This window comes from Panicum virgatum, chromosome 5N (assembly GCF_016808335.1).
Source record: "Panicum virgatum strain AP13 chromosome 5N, P.virgatum_v5, whole genome shotgun sequence".
NCBI lineage: Eukaryota > Viridiplantae > Streptophyta > Magnoliopsida > Poales > Poaceae > Panicum > Panicum virgatum.
In genome coordinates this window covers 61,732,431-61,749,289 of record NC_053149.1, presented here as the reverse complement: position 1 = coordinate 61,749,289, position 16,859 = coordinate 61,732,431, and the positions used below count along the sequence as shown (strand labels likewise).

The following is a 16,859-nucleotide window of genomic DNA, read 5'->3' as shown; positions in this document are numbered from 1 at the left end:
CTTGTATTTCAGAAAAATATACGGTACTTCAATTCTCATTTCTCATTCACAAGCTTTGGAGCTAACATGGACCATAGAGTCGCGACTGCAGCTGGTGAGCATTTCATGCTGTTTTCATATTTGTTTTATGGATTATAATATATAATAAATAATCGTCCTTAATGATTTATGAATTTGTGTAGGTACTGGTATATATAGTTTCAAAGTGCATGGACAGATTTACCACAGATTGGACCAACTGAGACCGGGGAAAGAAGGCCCCCGTCATATGCAGTTGTACTTCTATGACACTGATGAGACCCTATCACAAAGAATCAAAAGATCACCTGAGAGGACCTTTATGTCGCCTAGAGGGGGGTGAATAGGCGCACCTACAAATTTTCACTCAAACGCAGCGGATAAAATTCACTGTCTCCCAAACCCGGAACTTCCGGGTTTCAAATCCGGAACTTCCGGATTTGGACTGGACAGTAGGTGAACTCAGAACTTCCGGGTTTGCCAATCCGGAACTTCCGAGTTTATTCAGAACAGAGTGAACACAATAAAAGTAGTGCTAGTAAATGTTTAAGGATCTGAATGATGAGTTGAGCAAATCGGATAACTGATGATTTAAGTGTGATGTGTCTCAAAGGACAAGCATAGAATACGCCTACTTTAGACTGAAGAGATTTGAAAGATTGGCACTTATCTTCAACCTGCAAGTTCACAACAATCTTCAATTGCTCAACCAGTCAACCCTATTTCTTTTTTCTCGCCACGACGGGTCGTCGTTGTCAAGCTTTGCCCAATACCTGCTACCGACTACCGTGCAAAACACCGCCAACTCCATCGATTACCCACGGTGCCAACGTCTTGTCACATTCTTATGCCGCATCCCAGCAACGGTCTCCTATTTTTTGAGCTAGCATCCCTCTAAAGTCTCTATGTGTGGGTCATCTCCCCCACCCCATCCATGAATAACGTGCACAGATAAAAGACAGAGAAAAATAGTAGGTAGTTGTGCTCACATAGAAAAAAGGAGCTAATAAATTCAGCTCGTAGGGACAATTGTTGGCGTGAAAAATGCAATATCTAAATGTTATCTTTTTCTTATGACTATAAAGTGCTAGGACCGTGCGTATCTTTCTATCGTCTTTTAGCGTACGTATCAAGCAAATTCTAATCTTTGAGCACAAATCTCGAGGTTCAGCTATGTCTTCTCTTCATCTTTTCTCTTAAAGAGCTCTCTTGTTAATACCTCGGTACATGCCGAGAATATAATAGTACAACACATCTCCCATGTGCATGGTCATTGCAAACCATGCGATTTGTCGTGTCAAAATACTTTCATTTTTTTACTAGGATGAGCTGTGTGTGTCCAGATTCTCTCATCATCAAAGAAAGGGGCAAAAGTACAAATATTTTCTGCCCCCTCTTGCAGGTAGGCCTCTCTCTCATCGTGCCCCCTCTTCCCCTTGGCATCCCCTTCCTCCCACCTCACCCTCAACGCTACTTCTCGACCGCCCCGGATCTGCCTTGCCGTGTCGGTGCGCAGGCCACCCAACGCCGCGGGAGCCAATCGAGGTGGACGGTGCGCCGCCCGAAGGACCACCGGCAGCCTGGGCGACGGTGGGTACGAAGAGGAGCACGTCCTTCGTGGCTCCATGCGCGACCCGCGGTAGCAACAACGGAGCGGGCTTTTCGAGGACAAACGAGGAGGGTGCCGCCGGCCTGACGTGGAACCACGTGGCTCATGCATCGAGATGATGGCGGGCGTCTACCCCTATGAGCATCTTCGAAGACTGAGTCGGCACGTCTTCAAGATTGACGAAGTCACCACGGGCGCCTCGCTATCGACGAGAACGTCGACTACCACTGAAAGCACAACACCGTTAAATCCTGATAAATTCGCTCTCACGGGGAGTCGAACCCAAAACCTCAGGTGCTACCGAGGCTCTTGTAACCACTAGGCTACAGGTTGTTACGGTTCGGTGAAATTCCTCCCTACCTCTTCAAAGGTTGTTGTTACGGTACGGTGATACTGGACCCACCCCCGCGTGTGAACGACCGGGTCGTGGGAGATACCACGGCGTCGTTGTCAATCCGCCAAACACCAGCGCGACGGCGTAGTGTTCATATCTAAGTTCTGACGTAGTGTCACTTTCATGTACGTGCACACATTGCAACGGGGAAGGAAAGCGTCCAGTTCATGTACGGTCTACGATTTCTTGTTGGCGACGGGGCAGGGTTTTGTTCTAAAGCAGGACTCGGTATCAATGACACATACACTTCCAAGCTAACGAGTAATTAGGAACCTATCATTGATTGCTTTACCTCTTATCTATATATCTTATATAAACAGAACCCACTACCTGTCATTTATTGTATTTCTCTTGACATGCAACCCGTCCACGTCATCTTCGTGTCATCTCCATGTCATCGGATCCGGTAAGCGCACCAACGCTCGGTGCACCGAATCACGGTAAGCGCACCAGCGGTCAGTGCACCGAATCAGTAAGCCGCGGGTTCCTCGCCCCGCACCCGCGTCGCCCCTCCTCGCATACCAGCTCGATGACTGCGACGCCGCCCCTCGCATCCCGCGCCGGCCCTCGCGCCTCCGTGGATCTCGTGCGCACCGTCGCACCTGGGTTGCCCGGTGCAGAGCAGCGCGCCCACCCCTTCGGCAACACCCGCACCTGCGCGGTGAGCCTCCTGGATCCCGCCCCACACCCAGCAGCCTGGATGCCCCCTCCACCCCGACGCTTGGCCTGGAGCCGACCATCTGGATGCTCGAGCTGGCTGCCTGGATGATCCCCCTCGACGCTTGGCCTAGATTGAATCGACCAGACGAAGCGTTTGTTCTATAATCCAATATATCCACCATCTCACACAAGACCATTCATCTACCAGGAGCCCAAGAGTTTGTTCATGCAAAATTATGATTCATTTATTTCCCCAACAGATTTTACTACTCTATTTCTCTTCCCAGCGCATCTGGATCCTTCCTATTCTCCTGCATTTTTTCCTGCTACCGGCAGTTGTAGCAATATGTCTCCTCCGTCTGCTGTGTGTTGAGGTAAGAGATGATGATTCTTCTTTTGTTTTGATTCCCTTTATTTTTTCACCTCTCCGCCAACACCTAGGCCGCTGGCACCGTCACCGGGCGTCGCGGGCCGATGGCACTGTCGCAGCCGACCACTTCCACCGCCTACTCGCCGCCAATGCCCCCGCCGCCGGCACCGTCGTCGAGCGTCGGGGCCGACCGCTTGCACCACTTGCTCAGGCTACCTCCTACGCCGACCCTTCAGTTGCTCGCCCTCCTCCTACCCCACCCCCACCGGCATCCAGCGCCTGGCGGATGGCACCCTCGCCCCTACCGGCATCCAGCGCCTGCCGGACGGCGGACGGCACCCACGCAATTACTATTGCGATTCTTCTATTCTTCCTCCGTTCTGTCGATATTCTCTTCTTCCTCTGTGCTGCCGCCGCGACTCCCAGCTTGCTGCTCCCACGAGTGTTCTACTATTGGCTGCTGTGCTGGCTTGATCTTCATTTCCGTCTACAGATCCCCCTCCGTTTCGTCAGCCTCTAGCAGGGACATATTCCTTCCCTTATTTCTTTTTGTTCAGTCTCTTTGAATCCTGCCTTCTCGATACATTAAATTGCTAATGTTCTTCTTTATTTGCTTTGATGCTTCTTAAATGTTTGCTGAAATGTTTAGCTAGCATATCCAACATTTTCCTATTTGGTTTAGGTTATTACTGATGTATAAACCATTCTATTCTAATTTAGTTTACTCTTCCATTCTAGATCTCATTTTGGGACAGGTGCACTACCTCTTCCTGATCGTGGATACGCAAGCCTCAGGTTGGTAATCGTTCATTTACAATGCAGTCATTCCTCTGATTAAATATTGTGCTTAGTCTTATGTTGCTACTTTCCTTTATTTTAATCAAAAAAATTTCTACCTGAGTCTTATGCATTCCCAAATACTAAAAAACATATGCAATCAGGTTAGTACTACTTCGTGTACACTGCAGTGACACCTTTGATGAAATTGAAATATTATACTTAGTGTTATTCTGCTACTTTGCTTTTTTTTAAAAAAAATTCCTACCTCAGTCTTATTCATTCCCAAATAAAAAAAACCATGTGAAATCAGTTCATAATGGACGAAGGACCAAGTACTTCAAGAGAGTCAAGACGTCCAGTTACCCGTGGCCGTCCACGCCGCCGTGCATCACAAATTTTGGTTCCGCAACCTGACATTGCATCTGCTCATCAAAATCGCCTTAAACGACGAATGCTTATGTATGCTAAGAGAACAGGAGGTCTGTCTAGATATTTTCTACTTAACCCTTTTTTGCTTCATCGTACAATCCAATCTGCTCCTTAGCATTATGCAAATAAATATCTTCTATAAAATTGCCTACAGATTCCTTGATGTCAACATCAAACACTACAAGTTTGGACACCTTTCGGACACCTCCTTCACCGATATTAACATCAGCCTCACACACCCAGCACCGTATTATTGGTACCATCACAGCCTCCCATTCATCAGAGTCTATTCCAACAACTTCAAATCAAATATTTAACCACAAAAGTAAGAATTCTCATTACAGACTCAATTAGGTGACCTACTACACCTCAACATCTTATTCTTCTAACCTCCATATTTTCCTAGGAACAATCTTCAGTGCTTTAAATCTTGGAGGTCCCCATTGTTCCTGTCAACATTGTGGTGCTTTGTTTTGGTATGAAGAGCGTCTTCGGCGTGATAGGAACACACCAAACCCAAAATATAATTTATGTTGTAAAGATGGCCGCATCCTTCTTCCACCATACCAGCCTCCCCCACAACCCCTCCTAGATTTGTTAACGCAACATGGAAACCCTCTTACAAGACACTTCTTTGACCATATCCGACAGTACAACACCATGTTTGCAATGACATCAATGGGAGCTAAAGTAATTGAATCCATAAATGATGGTCGTGCTCCATATGTTTTCAAGATAAGTGGTCAGGTCTGCCATCGAGTGGGTTCTTTAATGCCATCTGAAGGCCATCGACCAGAATATGCTCAGCTGTACATATTTGATACAGAGCATGAGGTCTCCAATCGAATAAATGTTGCTTCATCTTCTTCTCGCGCTCCATTTCACGCTAATCAGAATATCGTTGCTTCTCTCATAGAAATGTTAGACATGCACAATCCAATTGTCAAGCTATTTAGAACAGCAAGGGAAAGATTATTAGGTGATTCATCTGATCAGTACCACATTAGGCTATTTGGTAAAGCGGACGCACATGGAGATATCTATAGTGCTCCAGTCGCATCTGAAGTTGTTGGTCTGATAGTTGGTGATATTGGCCAAACTGATGTTGGTAGGGATATCATCATAGAGGATCGCTCTTCAAGGTTGCAACGAATAAATGAACAACATTGCAAGTTCATGGCCATGCAATATCCAATATTATTTCCATATGGAGAGGATGGTTACCATGAATCGCTTATGTATCGTCAAATAGGAAGGTCTCTCTCTCTCAAGCGTTCAAAGGCAACTATGGCTGAGTACTTTGCTTATAGGCTACATGATAGGCCATCAGATTTCAACACTCCATTAAGGTGTGGAAGATTAACCCAAGCATATGAAGTGGATGCTTACTGCTCAGTTGAGGGAGAAAGAATTGATCACTATCGAACCCCAAGTTTCCAACGAAAATATAGATCAGCACCATACAACAGTTTAGCAAACTCTGTTTCAAGTGGTATTAGATCTGCTTCCTCCGTTGGCCAAAGAATTATTCTACCAGCCTCATTTACTGGAAGCCCTCGCTATTTATATCAAAAATACCAAGATTGCATAGGGATTTGCAGAAAGCATGGTTGCCCAGATTTGTTCATCACATTTACTTCTAATCCTACTTGGCCCGAAATTATGGAGGCTCTACCTCCAGGCCTCCAACCTTCTGACCGACCAGATATTATCGATCGAGTTTTCAAAATGAAACTTAATATTCTAATGGATGATATAAAGAAGAGAAAATTCTTTGGCCCCATCAATGCAGGTAAAAATTTCCCTACCCATGCTTTGTTCACATTACTTAATTTTCCTATCTCTAAAAACAAGATATCTATGTGCAGTTGTTTACACAATTGAATTCCAGAAACGTGGCCTTCCCCATGTGCATATTATTATATGGTTAGCAAAAGAAGGGCCCTTTGATGCTGCAATGATAGATAACTTCATCTCTGCCCAACTGCCAGATCCTACAACCGACCCAATTGGATATGCTGCTGTTTCTTCCCACATGGTCCATGGTCCTTGCGGTGCTCTAAACACCTCTTCCCCATGCATGTCTGAAGGAAAATGCTCCAAATTCTACCCCAAACAGTTTTGTGAGAAGACAACCATCCTTGAAAATGGTTTTGTCCAGTATGCCCGCCCTAACAATGGTTTAGTTGTCACCAAAAACAATGTTGATATTGACAACACATTTATTGTTCCTCACAATGTTGACCTGGTAGTTAAGTATCAAGCTCACATAAATGTAGAGAGAGTTAACCATGATGGTATGCACAAGTACCTTTTCAAGTATGTAACAAAAGGATTTGATTGTGCTAGAGTTGGATTTCATGGCAATTCTTCAACCCAAGGCTCATCCAATGACACTGTTAATGAAATACAGAATTATCTAGAGTGTCGTTATGTGACACCACATGATGCTGCTTGGCGATTGCTTCAATATGACATCCATCATACAGATCCATCAGTAGAGAGGCTCCCTGTCCACCTGCCTTTTGAAAATAGTGTTGTCTTTACAGAAGAAGATGATCTTGAAGAAGTCATTGAAAATCCAAACAATTTGATTACTAAACTCACTGCATGGTTTGAAGTCAACAATCAATTCCCAGCAGCAAGAGAACGCACATACATTGAATTTCCTGAGTACTTCACATGGCATTCAAATGGAAAATTTTGGGATACACGAAAAGGATCCAACAAAATTGGTCGTATAGCACATGTCAATCCTGCAAAGGGTGAAACTTATTATTTGCGCATGTTACTCCACATAGTCAAAGGCGCAAAATCATTCTCTGAAATACAAACTATAGGAGGCCACCAGTACCCTACATTTCGTGCAACATGTGAGGCTTTAGGTCTTCTTGGAGATGATCAAGAGTGGTCCCATGCTCTCACTGATGCTGCACAGTGGGCCACAGCTAAACAATTGCGACAACTTTTTGTCACTTTGTTGCTATTTTGTGAAGTAACAAATCCTTCAAAACTTTTTGACGACCATGCATCACATATGAGTGAAGATATCTTATACCAGATCAATCGCAACTCTTCCCAAACAAATAATTTTGTTCTGGACTCCTTCGTTACTTCTTCCCTCCTATTTGAATTGGATAAGTTATTAAAAGATGCTGGATATTCTTTATCTCATTTTAACTTACCCATCCCTGAATATATTGGTACTGCATCCTCAGACAATAGACTTATATTAGATGAGCTTAGCTATGATATGCCTATCTTGGAAGCATCTGTAGCTGATGATATTCCAAAGCTAAATAACAATCAGAAGGATGTCTTTGATGCCATTACCAGTTCTGTTATGAATAATGAAGGCAGAACATTCTTTGTTTATGGATACGGAGGTACAGGAAAAACTTTCTTATGGACAACTTTGCTTAACTTTGTTAGGAGCAAAGGAAAATTGGCTCTAGCTGTTGCATCATCAGGAATTGCATCCCTACTACTTCCAGGTGGTCGAACACCACACTCACGATTTAAATTTCCTTTGGACATACGTGAGAATTCTATGTGCAGTATTAAGAAAAACACACATCTTGCTGAACTTATTCAGCAAACATCTCTAATTGTGTGGGATGAGGCACCAGTTAACCATAAGTATCTTTTTGATGCATTGGATCGCTCACTTAGGGATATACTTTCAGAGAACAGACCTAATGCACAAGATAAACAATTTGGTGGTATAACTGTTGCACTTGGTGGAGACTTCCGACAAACTCTTCCTGTTGTCCAGAATGCAACAAAACGCCAAATCTTAAGAGCTTGCATAGTTAATTCTTATTTATGGCGGCACTGCATAGTTCTACAGTTGACTCAAAATATGAGACTAACATCAACATTCCTTACACCCTCTGACAGAGAAGACCTTCGGCTGTTTTCTGAATGGCTTCTACGTGTTGGGAATGGTACAGAGCCTTTTATTCAGATCCAAAATGAACCCAGCAGTACTTACATACAAATACCACAATCGCTTCTTTTGCACCCAGATTATAGAAATCTTGATGGATTGATTTCTTTCGTTTACTCATCTGGATGTCAACCTACAGATATACCATCTTACTTCTGTGATCGTGCAATTTTAGCTCCTACAAATGAAGTTGTGACAGAAATAAACAATAAAATGATTTCTCAGCTGACAACATATGAGATGTCATACTATAGCTCAGATTCAATAGACGACACCTCAACCAACCATTCTACTTTGGAGTCACTATACCCGACTGAATTCCTGAATACTATTACAATCAATGGCCTTCCAGAGCATGTCTTAAAATTGAAAATTGGTGTTCCTATAATGCTTCTACGCAATCTTGATCCCTCCAGAGGCCTTTGCAATGGGACCAGACTAATTGTCACTCAGCTTACAACTCGTGTCATTGAAGGTGAAATAATCACAGGAAAAGCCAGGGGTTCAAAAGCATACATTCCTCGCATTATTACTACATCAAATCAATCCAAATGGCCCTTCAAATTGAAACGTCGCCAATTCCCAATACGACTTTCATATGCTATGACCATCAACAAAAGCCAAGGACAAACACTAAACACAGTCGGTGTATATTTACCATCTCCTGTCTTCTCACATGGTCAATTATATGTTGCTTTTTCCCGAGTAACTTCACCTAAGGGTCTGCGAATAGTAATTGAAAACAGCCCTCCTTTATTTGAAGATTGCACTCATAACATAGTATATGGTGAAGTCTTCTCACAAATTTGACCAGTATCATAACCTATTGTTACAGGTATTTCTTCAGTTACATCCCAGTTGCTGCTTGCTATTTTTGTTATGTAATTTCATTATAAATTCCTCTAATTTATCTTCGCCCTTCTTTCAGACGATCCTTAGACATGAGCTCAATGACAAAGCTTGCAGACATTACTTCAGGGCAGCAAAACTGCAAGGTCTTAGCCCGCATTACAAGACTATGGGATTCTAAAAATATGAACTCTAGAGCTGCGGATCCCCTCATTAGCATTGATGGTGTCATCCTTGACGAAGATGTACATTCTCTATTGGCTTACTTTATTTTTTCCAGCTAATTTGCACATATTTATACGGATTAAGCATAATCAAACCTCCATTTCCTTTTGGATCCAGGGAAAAATGGCTCACATTAGTGTCCCCAAAAAACTTGAAAAACAGTTTCGACCTTCACTCACTCAAGGATCTGTCTATATGTTTACAAACCTCATTGCTGTTGATACAAAACAAAAGGCATATATATATCACCATCAGGACTACATGCTCCAGTTCCAACACACCTCGATGGTTAATCGTCTTCAAACACGAGGAGGAACCATCCCCAGATTTGCATTCAATCTATGCCCATTTGATCAACTTCCATCAAAAAACATCCGCTCAAAACCCCTCATAGGTATTTCATGCCCTTCTATCTTTACCTAGAATTGTTTGTACCGATATATCTTAACAAAGCTTCATTTTTTACAGATTTAATTGGAGTCATCAGTGATGTTGGTCCATATGACTTTGCTAGCCCTACATCAAATAAAAAACTGCGAAAAATCCAAATTTGTGACCTAGAGTATGCATCTTCACAAAGATATGATTTTCTAGCAACCTGACCACTATCCTTCTTATGAATATTTGTACTATGATAGGGAACAAACGCAACAATTGCTCCTCTGTTCTGAACATGGTGAATCATTTGATGGGGACAACATCATTCAACAATCCAAAAATGGAATTGTGGTGGCAATATTTGCAGGCTTAACTGTAGGAAACTTTTCAGGTTAGTAATTTAAATAATTCTTTCTCAAAACTAACCTTATGCATATATGCCCTCTATAATACCATCATACTTTATAGGACAAATAGAGGCATCATCCAGTTCTGCAACTCAAGTATTCATTGACTCGGACCTTCAGGAAATCGTCAAATTTCGTGAAAGGTATGTTTCTAGAAATGTTCATCTCCAATATTAGTGAAACAAAAAACTATAGCAAACAAATTAATACATACATACCAATGTTTTCTCAAGCTACCAATGGGAACCTCCAGCTTTACAACGACATTTACCTCAAATTCTACAAAAATCACCAATTGAAGCAGCTGGTCAAATATACAAGATTGAGCAGCTAACTGCACTGCAGCCTTCCTCTTTCCAGGTAACACTACATGTTCCTCATCACATAACGATTTCTGGAACTGCTACCTTACTTCTGTAGCAATGACTTTGAGCTAATTTTCGTACATTGAGTTGTTTACTGTTTAGTCAAACATAGTCTGCTCTTTCTTTACTATTCTGTCCTGACAATGAGTTTGTCCTAAACCAAATTATACTACTGCATATTCTCATTCCTTTCTCTTCCATGCAAATAACAGAGGGGTGCTACATATAGCTGCATCGCAAAGATAACAGCCATAGTACCGTCAATAAAATGGTACTACAAAGCCTGCCTATCTTGCAAAATAGGATACAACAGCATTTCAGAAACTCCAAGATGTGATTGTGCTACTTCACAGCCCATGCCTATGTAACTTCCTTATTTCTCAAATATGTTTTCAAAAATTTCCAAACCAACATATTAGTCACATTGCTAACACTGTATCAATACAACAGGTTCAAGCTTCCTCTTGCACTTACAGATGATACAGGAAGCATAGAAGCAATAGCTTTCTCTTCCATAGCTGAAGATTTAGTAGAGCGTAATGCATACCAAGCTTCTCAAAACATGAAGATACATGCAACAGACCATGCAGCGTCTTTACAAACAGCTGTTGGGAAAATAAGACTATTCCACATAGGAATGAGTACTGATATGTCATCAAACTTCTCCATTAAATATGTCATCCGGAAGAGTTTTCCAATCGACAAACCACCCTCAACATCACTTCTGTCACATAATGAGGTTAGCCAACTATTCTGAATGTATCATGTTATATTTATTACCATATCTTATGGAAAACATGTGTTTTCAGAATACACCTGCATCGCCTATATTACCTCTTCCAGCAACTAATGACACATCCAGCGTCACCAGGTTTTTTTTAAATAATTACAATTTAAAATTAACTACCTCATGTGTATTTCTAATATGTTCTAACTATTTCATTTTTTCCTTTCAACACAAAACCAAGTTCTGCTGCGAAGAGAACTATAGACTTTGATCATAGGTACACAGTTGTTCAAGCACTCCTACTTATTGCAATTTTTTAAAAAATTTCCATTTGCCTGGTATTGATATTACACCATTCAATTCAGCGAAACACATGCACCATCCACGCCAGATGATGCAAAACGTCAAAAAAATAATGTAAGTGCTAACATCCCTCACTCCCTCACTCATTTTTATCACACCCATTACTAACACCCTATTATCCTACACCCATGCAGATAACGATAGTGGAGAATCCATAACTTCACTTATCCAAGATAGTCGATACAAAGTCCAATCACTTCACAAAATGATGCAGACATTTCCATTTCCTCCTAGAATAAAATTAAAGCAACCTTATTACCTATTATGGTTCCTCTTTTTATGAGTTTCATCAACTTCAACTTATCCTTACATTGACTTCAATATTTAATCATATATCTTATATACATGTATATCTCCAATGCTATCCCGCAGCAACGCGCGGGGTATTCAACTAGTAGTCGTTATGTTTGATACCTCTTATAGCCACCTTAATTTGCAGTGCTTGTGCTTAGACCACTTATGTTTGAGTTTGATATCATTTTAAGTTTTTTTCCAAGAGTGGTATAGCTTTCAAATTATACATGGATGGATACAGAAAATAGTGCTCCACAACAGTCATAACCGGTATTACCGCAAATTCTCTTTGGCAATTGAAACTTGAGGTTACTCTCGAACTCAGAGCGCGTGTTGCCATTTACCAATCGTACAATCGTGTCAGGCTCTCAAGCTCATGCAAATTGTCTGTGTTATGCATGATGCAACCTGCTATATATGGTTGCCAATTATTACAAAACCAACAAGTTTTAAATGCATTTATTAGTTTTTTTATGATACATCTTTTCTTTCGAACAAGGTAACATTATACATTCATAAAGTGGCATGTTAGGTTGGAAGCCATGGTTAACCCATGCGATGGTTGTTATTTGTGGTTGTTGGATTCGAACCTCCAAAAGCAGAATTAATACTCGTTACGTAAAATTAAATTTTTTTGATGACCATGAGACAAAAAAAAAGTCAAAAGTGATAATCTACCTACCGACATCTTGCACGCAACTCCTATAAAAAACATAAAACCTGGACAAACTACACACTAAATGGAGATAAAATGGATGCCAAGAGTAGAATCATGTGCAAAAGCGGTCATAAGCGAGTTATCTCTATTATCCGAAGAATACATCTCTCCACGCTTAAAATAGCCGTACAAAAATGTCGAGTGCTGTCATCTTTTTTTTGTGAAAGTTGCCAGGGGCACTGGCCCGTCATGTAAGATTTCGGGCGTCCACGCTGACCGGACTCAGCGCCGACAAAGCTGCACGAGAAGTCTCGGAACACGCCATACTGTAGCACTCACACCACACACATACCACGCACCCCACACTCACGCTACAATACCCGGTGGAAATCCTGAGTCGAGCGACGCTCGAACTCAGGACCGGTGGCCTCCACACATGGAGTGCTCACCGCCCGAGCTAACGCTGGGTTCCCGAGTGCTGTCATCTCCCCCTCACGATGTTCTGTCATCAAACCAAGCATATCACCACTTTCAAGGGCTGAAGCGATAAAAAGGAGTGAGTGAGTGAGTGAGAGAGAAAAGCGTGCGCTTCTAGAAGCACTTGACCCCATCACGAATTCACGATTACTAGTACGCACCAATCAAAAAGATTTATCTCCAGGCCAGGCCTGCACATTATCTCACGACGACGTCACAGGAGCCCCCGTGACGCGGGCGGACAGACGCCGGCCGGCTGGAGCCTGTCGGTGGGGTTGGCTCGTGCGCTGCCGATCCAAACCCAACCACTGTTCGGCCGCACCACGTCGCCGCGGGGGCCACGCGGACCCGATCCATCCCGGTCGCGCAACGATCTGGGTGGGCGGGCGCCTAGCAGTAGTGACAGTAGGAGGTGGAGTAGTAGCCGGTATAGTAGACGTCTTGTTGAGGTGGAATCCGGCGGCCAGCCCAGTTTCTAGTAGGCCGTATAAGTCCAGATCCCCCGGCAGAAGGTTAAAAATCGCGTCCCAAAAACCTCTTCCTCCGAAAGGGAACACAACAAACAGGAGGAGGAGCTAGAGACAGACAGATCCACCTCCTCGCCGATCGGGGGCCCAGATCGCCTCGCTGCGGAGGTGGCCGAGGGGAGGAGCGGCCTCCCGAATCCGCCTCGCCGTCAGCTGTAAGTGCTTCCTCGTGCCTCGATCTCTCTACTTCTCTCTCTCTGCATCTCTCCGGGAAAAGCTGTTGGCTTTGTTTGTTTGAGGTAGCTGGTGCAGCGTGATCTCTGATCTAAGATCTCCGGGGGGGGGGGGGGGGGGGGGTGGCTTGTGACGTCTGATGAGCTGGGTTTGGCTTGGCGTGTGGTTTTGTTCGTGCAGGATCGGGGCGTGATCCGTGGCGGGAGGAGCAGCAATGACGGCCGAGGGGACGGCGTGCAACGGCGCCGGCGAGGCGCCCAAGGCGGAATTCTCGCCGGAGAAGGCGGTGGCGGCCGGGGAGCGCGAGGGCGAAGACGTCGGCGGGCCGTTCGTGATCGAGATTGTACATGCCGCAACCCCACGCAACTCTAGTAATGATTGGTAACGGCGTCCTGTCTTGCAGTAAAAGGCAAAGTCGAAGCAGTTATTGAACACATAGTTGTAGGTGCCGAAACCGTGGGCGAGCAGGTAGTTGGCGTTGCGCAAGACCGTCTCGGGGGGGGGGGGGGGGGGGGGGGGGGTCTTCAGATTCCATAGAGCAGGCGATTTGAGTACCAACATTGCTCATGTTAAGGAACCACAAAGGCACCGAGTAGGCGAAGAGGCAAAGATTATTTCCTTGTAGGAAGCAGTCAAGGCAGCAGGTGACAACGCCGCTTTCACGCATAGCTTCGCGGCACTTCGAACAGAACGAAAAAAGTATAAAAAAAAACAGAACGAAAAAGAGGAGGAGGAAGCTGAAAAGCTGGTGAAGTGGATCACCTTGTCGTCACTTTGGTAGATTCCTGTATGTACACTAAGTTAATAGAGAGAGAGATATTGAGAGACACAAAATAATTACTACTTTTTGTTAGTACTTAATTATTAACTAGGTCGCGGTCCCAAAACCAAATCCGGCGAACAGCAACGCCCGAGTGCAAAATCGCAACGCCAACATTATATATCTTGGGATTCGTGTACTAATCAGGACAAAGCTAAACTAACCTCCGCCCTCTTTTCTTTTTAAAAAAATCATAAATGTACCCTTCTTCCATTAAGGTGCATGGGACTAAAAGCTATTGGTCTTACCATGATGAGTGTAGGGAATGCCTGCTTGTAAAAACCAGGCGTAGATGTGATCACCGGGTCTGAGCTGCCACCGACCCACCGTTCTATACGGTTTGACCACACTGTCACCCCCCTGTCCATATATATAACGAAAAATGTGTGTCGTGGTGTGGCAAACCATAGCCGGGTGGCGGAATGCACCCGCCTAAGCCCAGAAGGTGAGTACTCGGGGGTTAGCTAGGATTAGTTCGATCTCGCTCAAGAACACGAAGAACACGATGAGCTCAGCAGGTTTAGAGTGGTTCGGGCCGCCGGAGCGTAATACCCTACGTTCACTGTGTGCTGTATTGATTGAGTCTGGGTGAGCTTGGAGCTGAGTCCAGCGTGTGTCTGTGTGTGCTCTGGATAGCTTGTTGTGTACAGCGAGCGCCTCCTTTTTATATCTCAAGGGAGGCGCGTACATGGCTGCTGGGTCCCCGACAAGTGGGCCCAACGACGTAGTATAAAATAACGTACTGTTCATACATTATGGCGATGCAGGCGAAGGGGATCTCACTCCTAGATTTCCTTGCTTGCTCCTTGAATCCCCCGTTCAGCATAACCTGGCGTTGTCTTGTCGAAACAGCGCCAGGCGTAGCTAGCAGCGTTGCCTGCCACGTAGCTGAACGGGCCGTGTAGCTTGCGGCGTAGGCGGCATGATGGAAAAGTGCCGTGCCGTCGTATCCAAGTAATGCACCAGACGGGCTCTGCATGGGTGCGGCGCAGGCGGCTGCACTGTGTACCTCGGTAAAATGCGGTCTACAATGTGGCCTGACAAAGGCTGCCCCGCGCGCCGCGGTGGCAGAGCACGCAACAACCACCCGCATTGAATGCGTGGGTGGGCGAGCCTTCCAGTGGAAGGCCCGCGCCCGCGCCCGCACCTGCGGGACACGTGTAGCTACCGGACCACCCCGGCGGTATGTTGGCTCTATGCGCCTGGGAGGTCCGGACAGGCGCGGGGAGGTCCGGACCCCTACGGGGGCTCCGGACCCCCCGGCCGTTGGTTCGGGGCTTCCCCTCCTCTTGGGACACGTGGCGTCACCGGACCCGTCCCAGAGCTGGGGACGGGTCCGGGGCCGTTGGGCCGGTGAGGTAGGAGCCTGGCCCGTGGGGCCCGGCAGCTCCGCCCCTTATGGCGCTAGTCGCGGATGACCATGTGGGTCTTGTCTTGCTGCAGTAGGAGTGGGTATCCCTTCTACAGGGTACCGACAGTGGCCCTCGGGCCCAGCTCGGGAGAGGTGACGAACCCGCAGGTGGGGCCACTACTGCGATTTGGCCTTGCATAACTTGAAGCCTCTTACTGCAGGAGTCTTGTCCAACTTTGACCGTCCATCGGGTTTTTTGTTGCCTCATCACATCGCAACGGCTTACTGACTCGTGGTCCCCACGTACAGTGGTACACCTAGTCACGTGCGCGACGCTCGGCATTGTTGCGGCTGGAGTAAACGGGTATTTACCACCAGCGCAGTTCCCGAAGAGCCCGGTCACGCCAGCGCTTAATGCGCGCACGTCAGCCCGGCTTCCGCCTCGCTTCGCGCGCGGACGACGGTTCAGATCCTGCCTTTTCACACCTTTGTGGTTACGCGCCCTCCCTGGCAGGCGGGCCCGGGCCCTCTTGCCATGGATTGGGTGGTTAACTCCAGGTGTGTGTGTCGCTTGGGTTGCGGCGACGGTTCCGGGGCGCGTCGGTTGGGTCAGGCTTTATAAAGGAACGAACCGCAGAATGCGGATACTTTCCCGCATTCGCCTTCTTCCTTCCAACCTTTGCACCCCTTTGCCTTCGAGCCTCCCCCCGTTGCTCATCTGCGTAGATTGCTCTACACCCCCACAGTGTGATGGCGTCCCTCGGCCACCCCCGTCGATTCCAGACCGAGGAGGAGCTGAGCACGGTGCGCCGTTTGCTAGGGTGGAGCCCACAGGAGACTGGCTGGGGGATCCGAGCAGGCTCGGTTCCCCTCGGCAACCTCCGCGCCGGGGAATTTGTGCTATTCACCTCGCACATTTCCACCGACGTGGGGCTGCCGATCTCTTCGTTCCTGCTGTTGCTGCTGGAAGACTTCGGTCTCCAACTTCAACACCTTACGCCCCACTCCCTCCTCCTGACGTCCATCTTCATCCAT

At 45.7% G+C, this 16,859-nt stretch overlaps 1 protein-coding gene and 2 long non-coding RNA genes across 6 annotated transcripts; all 3 read left to right on the top strand.

Annotated features, from left to right (window-relative positions):
* The first annotated feature begins 3,552 nt into the window (after window positions 1-3,552).
* Window positions 3,553-9,541, top strand: LOC120676723. The gene is made up of 3 exons (XR_005675972.1): window positions 3,553-3,846; window positions 9,138-9,303; window positions 9,401-9,541. It is a non-coding gene; the product is annotated as an uncharacterized LOC120676723 (long non-coding RNA).
* LOC120676721 lies at window positions 9,542-11,863 on the top strand. Of its 4 annotated transcripts, XM_039958048.1 has the most exons (11): window positions 9,542-9,677; window positions 9,752-9,845; window positions 9,922-10,052; window positions 10,130-10,211; window positions 10,302-10,428; window positions 10,646-10,797; window positions 10,884-11,172; window positions 11,243-11,304; window positions 11,402-11,437; window positions 11,526-11,577; window positions 11,658-11,863. In XM_039958048.1, exons 1-11 carry the CDS (start codon window positions 9,545-9,547, stop codon window positions 11,679-11,681), a joined length of 1,182 nt encoding a protein of 393 aa, XP_039813982.1. In that variant the 5' UTR covers window positions 9,542-9,544; the 3' UTR covers window positions 11,682-11,863. The 4 variants fall into 4 exon arrangements, 3 of the variants coding, with proteins under 3 accessions (XP_039813982.1, XP_039813983.1, XP_039813984.1); XR_005675971.1 differs by lacking the exon at window positions 11,243-11,304 and having other exon boundaries at window positions 11,658-11,697; XM_039958049.1 differs by lacking the exons at window positions 11,243-11,304; window positions 11,402-11,437.
* A 1,487-nt stretch (window positions 11,864-13,350) lies between these two features.
* LOC120672044 lies at window positions 13,351-14,087 on the top strand. Its single transcript, XR_005673942.1, has 2 exons — window positions 13,351-13,634; window positions 13,834-14,087. It is a non-coding gene; the product is annotated as an uncharacterized LOC120672044 (long non-coding RNA).
* Window positions 14,088-16,859: the final 2,772 nt, after the last annotated feature.